The sequence below is a fragment of the Telopea speciosissima genome, chromosome 6, assembly GCF_018873765.1.
Source record: "Telopea speciosissima isolate NSW1024214 ecotype Mountain lineage chromosome 6, Tspe_v1, whole genome shotgun sequence".
Classification (NCBI taxonomy): domain Eukaryota; kingdom Viridiplantae; phylum Streptophyta; class Magnoliopsida; order Proteales; family Proteaceae; genus Telopea; species Telopea speciosissima.
In genome coordinates this window covers 8,061,965-8,067,964 of record NC_057921.1, presented here as the reverse complement: position 1 = coordinate 8,067,964, position 6,000 = coordinate 8,061,965, and the positions used below count along the sequence as shown (strand labels likewise).

The 6,000-nt window shown below is 36.3% G+C and overlaps 1 protein-coding gene across 2 annotated transcripts in view; it reads right to left on the bottom strand.

Moving 5' to 3' along the window:
• Positions 1 to 2,544: 2,544 nt before the first annotated feature.
• The window catches only part of LOC122664622 (D-xylose-proton symporter-like 2), a 114,404-nt gene continuing 110,948 nt past the window's right edge, over positions 2,545 to 6,000 (bottom strand). For both annotated transcript variants that reach the window (XM_043860523.1, XM_043860522.1), the window contains 2 exons: positions 4,943 to 5,080; positions 2,545 to 2,762 (listed from right to left, as the gene is read on the bottom strand). In XM_043860523.1, the coding sequence (XP_043716458.1) occupies positions 2,631 to 2,762; positions 4,943 to 5,080 (270 nt within the window). In that variant the 3' untranslated portion in view covers positions 2,545 to 2,630. The remainder of the gene's footprint in view (positions 2,763 to 4,942; positions 5,081 to 6,000) is intronic.

Below are 6,000 nucleotides of genomic sequence, written 5' to 3'. Positions count from 1 at the left end.
TTTATTCTCTTATTTTATGTCCTTTCCTATTTTCTCTTTTCCATATGTTTTATTTTATGTTTTTTCCTTTTCTTCTCTCACCGACTCACTTTCTTTTTTTTTTTTTACTATTTTATTTTTCTCAAACCCCACACGATCCTCTTTAATCCCATTCCTCCTAAAATATCTCTCTTCCATCTCCTAAACTAATTTCCATCATTCCTCCATCTCTCTTTCTCCCCTCCATCTCACACGGTTCTCTTTCCTACATCTCTCCCATCTCCTAATTCCTCTCCGCTATCTCCCCTCTCTCTCACACATGCTGCCCACATCTTCTTCCCATCTGTCCCACATCTTTCAATCCCTCTCCAAAAATTTCTCTCTTCTCTCACATGCCACTCACGGTTTCACTTCCTAAAATCCTCCCTCTTTCCTAATATCACCAAATTCTCCTCTAACTCCATCCACTAATCTCTCTCCCATCTCTTCACAAAAATATAATATATATAAAAAAAAAAAAAAAAATTCCAATACCTCTCTAACTCTCCCAATTCTCCACATTTTTTCTCTCGCTTCTTCTCTCTATTTTCCTTTTTCTTCTTTTGTTTTTGTTTTGGATCCTGAGTTCGGTAAGGGGAGGAGGGTGATTACCGTTCCAGTAGCTTCTTCACCATGGAAGATCATCCTCACCATTGCTGCCCCATATCTCTTAGCACCATGATCAGCGAAGTTCTTTCTATCTTTAGGTGTATATGAACTAATGGTGTTTGTTATTTAAAATTCTGGTTTGCATTCTTGATTGCTTGATGTTGAGACCCCCATCCCTATTTGGATAATTTTAATAGATATATTTAATTGAAAATTTCTGTTTCTGTGATTCATTATTTTTCATTCAAGCAATTCATTATTTTTCATTCAAACAATGGTATTTTGTTTTATGTGGTTGTACCGATGATGGATTATAGCTGAACAAACTAAGCGTGCCAAGCTCTACAAGTGAAGGATGATAGCACTTGTCACAATAGTCCATACCTAGGACGAACCCTACATTTTGTGGTATTATTAGGCCAGTGGTTATAATAAACCAAAGCATGCAACCGAATTGAATAGCAACCCATTAGAGATTCGAACCCTAAAGATAGTCTTCTCCCGTATTTGCATATCGTGGTTAGCTTAGATTCGTTTCTTTCATTCGTAGTTAAAAATCAGATTTATTACACTTTAATTTTATCATTTTCAGCTAATCATCTTAGTAATTTAGCCTTCCAGTTCCCCGTAGATCGATCCCTTACTTGCTACTTGCTATTTGCTAGATTAATTTAGGGTTTTATATTTGATCGATTAACGACATGATCACTTCACTCAAAGAGTGTTCACGTATTCCTAGAACACTGACTTTGACTCACTAGAGCCTCTGTTATAGATGAACCAAAGAATGCGATCACACTTTGCAACAATAGGATTCCCTCAGGTAAAGGGTGTCGGTAACACATGTCTATCCCTTCCTACATCTAGTAATAATACATGAGGGAATCGATAAAGTAGATTCTTCACCAATACACACATCGATCATGTGAATACTTGCATTCGTACCCTGACATCACATGTCTAGGCATACCCAATGTGACGACCATATGATAAGAGTGCCTAGCCCAAAGCCTAGTCGTAACTATCATTTTAAGTAAAACTTACGGACACATAATACTCAAAAAATTTATATCACATGTGATAATATTAAACCAAAATGTATAAAAATTCAATACAAAGTAAAACCGGATTGAACCAGACCGAATCGGGTTTGATAGACACATAAATCCAACAGGGTATACTAATATAGATTTAGCTAGAGCTGAGACTAATGAAAGGTCAACGATTGGTTATTGTACCTTTGTTACATGCTACATGGAAGAGTAAAAAGGAAAATACTATGTCTAAATGAAGTATTGAGATTGAGTATCGAGCTATGACTCATATAGTTTGCAAGGTTTTTTTTTTTTTTTTTTTTTTTTTTTTTTTTTTTTTTTAAACACAGCTTGCAAGTTGATGTGATTAAAATCTTTTCTTATTCATGAAATGAGTTTTCCTATTGAGAAGCCTACGAAAATGTTTAGTGACAAACATACTGATCTATATTCTATATTACTACTAATCCAATTTCTTAAGATGATAAAACAAATTGAAGTTGGCTGACATTTTGTGAGAAATGTTGTGATGTTGAAGGTTATTTCTATTCCTTTTTGTCAGCCATACAAATCAGCTTAGTGATGTGTTTACTAATTCTGAGTATTTCTCTAGAATTGTTTCAAGCTGAGCATGAGGGACATATGAGATCGAGCTTGAGGGGGAGTGTTGAGAAATATGCATCGCATGTGGTTCTTTGTAATTGAAGTTAATTGAGAGGGGTTTACATGCAAATAGTAATTAGCCAGGGGTACAACTTGCAAATTATAGAGTTTTTATATCTTACAAATATATGGTCGTTGAAATCACATAGTGCATATGTAACCCCATCGATTTGTTATTTTTTCATGTTCTTCTTCTTCCTTCTCTTCTCCTGTAGGTTCCCTTCTCTTGGATCTGTTTCTATTTACTATTTAATGTAGCCTCTGATTCAGTAACAATTAGTACAGGAAAAAGAAAATAACAGAGTGCTAAAGGATTTTGGCCTCAATTTCCTCGAGACTGAGCCCCTTCGTTTCTGGTATGATGAAGAATATGAAGACAAGCGAAAATATTGCTATCACCCCAAATATAACAAACACAAATCCAGTTCCGACCAATGACTGCAACAAAATTCAGAAAATAATTACATTAGCCATTCAAGGAACTTTCATGAGAAATGATGGAAAAACAAATACTAGTTGTTGAAAAAAATGCATATATTCAATGAACACTTAATGACTACTAGTTGGCCGATATGATAAGATAGCACTTTAAAATATTTGAAAAAAACTTCTTAGGGTGTGAAATTCCAAGAAAATGCATTCTAACAAATAAAAAAATGAAATTTAAAATAGAATAGAACCTAAATCTCGCTAACAAACTTCTTAATGGTACCATTAACTTAAGCAAGTAAAAGTAGGGCTGCCTTGATAAGATGAAAGAAAGTTACAAAAACTAAAATTTTCTGCTGGAATCTTCACACATATACCGGAAATCATAGAAATTTCCATGTCACAGCTATAGGGAGTCAGGATTAATGTCACCAGATTCAACCAGGGAGAGAAGAGCTACAAAAAAGTTGATCCACCTAACATTAGAACTTTCTTCCATTACTTCCAAAAGAAGAATCACTACTGATTATATTAAGAGAGACAAACTTCCAGGATGAGATCAACTATAGGTGAAGTTGGACAATCACTTCAAGAAACTAGAATTTAAACTGGACTGCAATCAATCAACCTAATTTCCAGAAGGGAAGACCAGTTTAAGATGGGTCCCCTATATGATTAGAGTAAAAATAATATGGGGAGGTTGGGCCAGGTCAGATTGGAGTCATGACGATCCAGGCTAGACTGGAGAACCACCTACACTTAAGGTTATCTGGAACATGAAATAAGTGGCAAGGATTGAGCAGGTTGATTATATAAGCGGTTTGGTTTGGGCCTCAACAATATATTGAAACAAACCATAATTTCTATCTTCCTAGTTCACAATAGCAACCTGATTTTACTCGCATAAATTAGCAGTGAAGTTTTTCTCCGAAGTCCAAACCAAGTGTCATGTGGATGCAAACCTTATCATGAAAATATGAACCAAAACTACCAAAGCTTCTCAAGTAGTGTGGTAATTGTAAAGTGGCACTTTAAAATAGAAGAAAATGATGGATATAATGTACAGGTACAAATGAAATGGGCCTTAGACCATTTGGGCCCAGAAGTCAGAATGATCAAACAGCCCAATCAAATGGTCTGATCAAGAAAATTTACCAGACAATTGTACATTTTTGGGGACAGTCAGAATACTCTGACCACCCATTCTGTGAGAAAACAGGTGTCGAGTCAAAATTTACATTCAATTTGCATTTTTTGCTTATTTGTGTATTGACCTTTTAAGCAACCCAAACTAGAGTATCTCCTTCAGAATATGTGACAGCAGACAAATACAATTCAGCATTCAGCTCATGTCTTACTTTGAAGAGTAAATTCATCTACACGGAGAAGCCATCATATCTTTTGGATTTATAGCAGAAATAAATCCGATGATCCTAGATTCATTACACTATGGACACAAGGTTTCTGCCCTTGGTACCAAAGCTGATTGATTTAGATTACCCAAACAATAAACCATCCTTTGTATTTGAAATATGTAAGAATGCTTCAACTAAATGAATTGACGCCACCGCGGGATCTGGGGGACGGGATCTGGGGAGGTCATAATTTACAGAGTCTTACACTCTTACCCCCGCTTTGTGGAGATGCTGTTTCCAGACTCTAACCTTTTTTGGGGTGCAACATTACCGTTGCACCAAGGCCCACCCTCAGAAGACTTCAACACAAACTATAGAATAATGAAACTGTGCTATCACGTATTGGTCTTGATATGATTAGATGTTATTAACAACTTGCCATTCAAATTCATACAATAATATAAAACAATATCATGATGCGTTCTTGTATGATATAAATCAGTATGATGATGCGATCTTCCAAGAGATGAAAATTAATTCAGGTAGATTCCAGGAAATGTCATTGAAAGCATGAGATAGGTGAGAGTTGATTAAGATTGATACCTGTAGTATGATTAAGTGCTTTCTGTAGGAATGTTTATCGTTAAATCTTAAGGAAAAAGAGCAGGGAGTGAAAAGTTGAAATCACTTTCATAGTTCTTCACATGATTAATGTGATATTATAACAGAATATTCCAGATGCATAACTTTAAGAGATGGCATTCAACTCAGGAAAATGCAAGGAAAGTATTATTTGGACAAAGTAGGGAAGGCAGAGTTGATGGAGATAGATACCTTTAACGGGGAGAAAGCAAATGTCACCAGAGCATTTGATGCAAAGTTGACAAGCACTGCAACACTTAAACCTCTCCCTCTAACACGTAATGGGAAAATCTCAGAGATCATCAGCCAACCAATTGGTCCAAACGATAGCTGCAAAAGCAGTGATCAGGAAAAAAAAAAGTTGCATTGGTAGATGATACAAAACTTCATTTCACACAATGCACTCATGCACAACATACACAGCCATGGTGGGGCAGAAAAAACAAAGGATTGACCAGTATCTAAAAGAACAGTAACTGATCTTAAGCTTGTGACTGAGCCCTCCAACCCAACCAGTAGTATGAAGAGCTCAAGTTTGGATTTCAAACCCACTTAATAAACAGACTCAGTTCAGATTGAACACCTAGCCCTTGTACTATGTGCTAAAGCTGCACTGCACCTAAAAGCCAGCCACATTTTCCCAAGTTAGGTTGGATTTTCATCCTGATAGATAACAGGATGAGGTTTAGAGTACATGCTTTAGCATCACTCTTTGTGTTAACTTGAAGCATTGCCAACCTTACCCAGAAGCAGGCTCCTGATTTGATCAAAATATTTCTTATCAAATAATATTATAGTACTGGTTAAAGTATCGAGTGGTGTGAGAATCTCGATTAAGCTATTCCTAGTCTTAATCGAGATTCTCTGTTTTGGCTTTTGTACTTAGATTAGGATTCTAAGTTTAGTTTGTTCTTCCTGGGCGACAGGAGAATGATCAGTTCAATCATATCTTTCTCTCCTGTCTCTCTTCTCCACTCTTCTTCTCCATCTCTCTCGGTTCTGGTGCTTTAGAGCTCTGCCTTGCTACATGGTACTAGAGCTTAACCATTAAATTGTATCTGCGATTCTGGTTTGAGAGTCTCCTACAGCTCGATTTTTTGTTAAAGGGTGCAGCACCCTATGCTGCATATGGTTGAAGATTAAACCCTAGATGAAGTTTTCAATTGAGAACTAGACTTTTACTTCTACTGGTTACCTGAAGTGAAGAATCGATTGGAATTTGTTCATACCTGCTGCTGTCCTTCTGATCC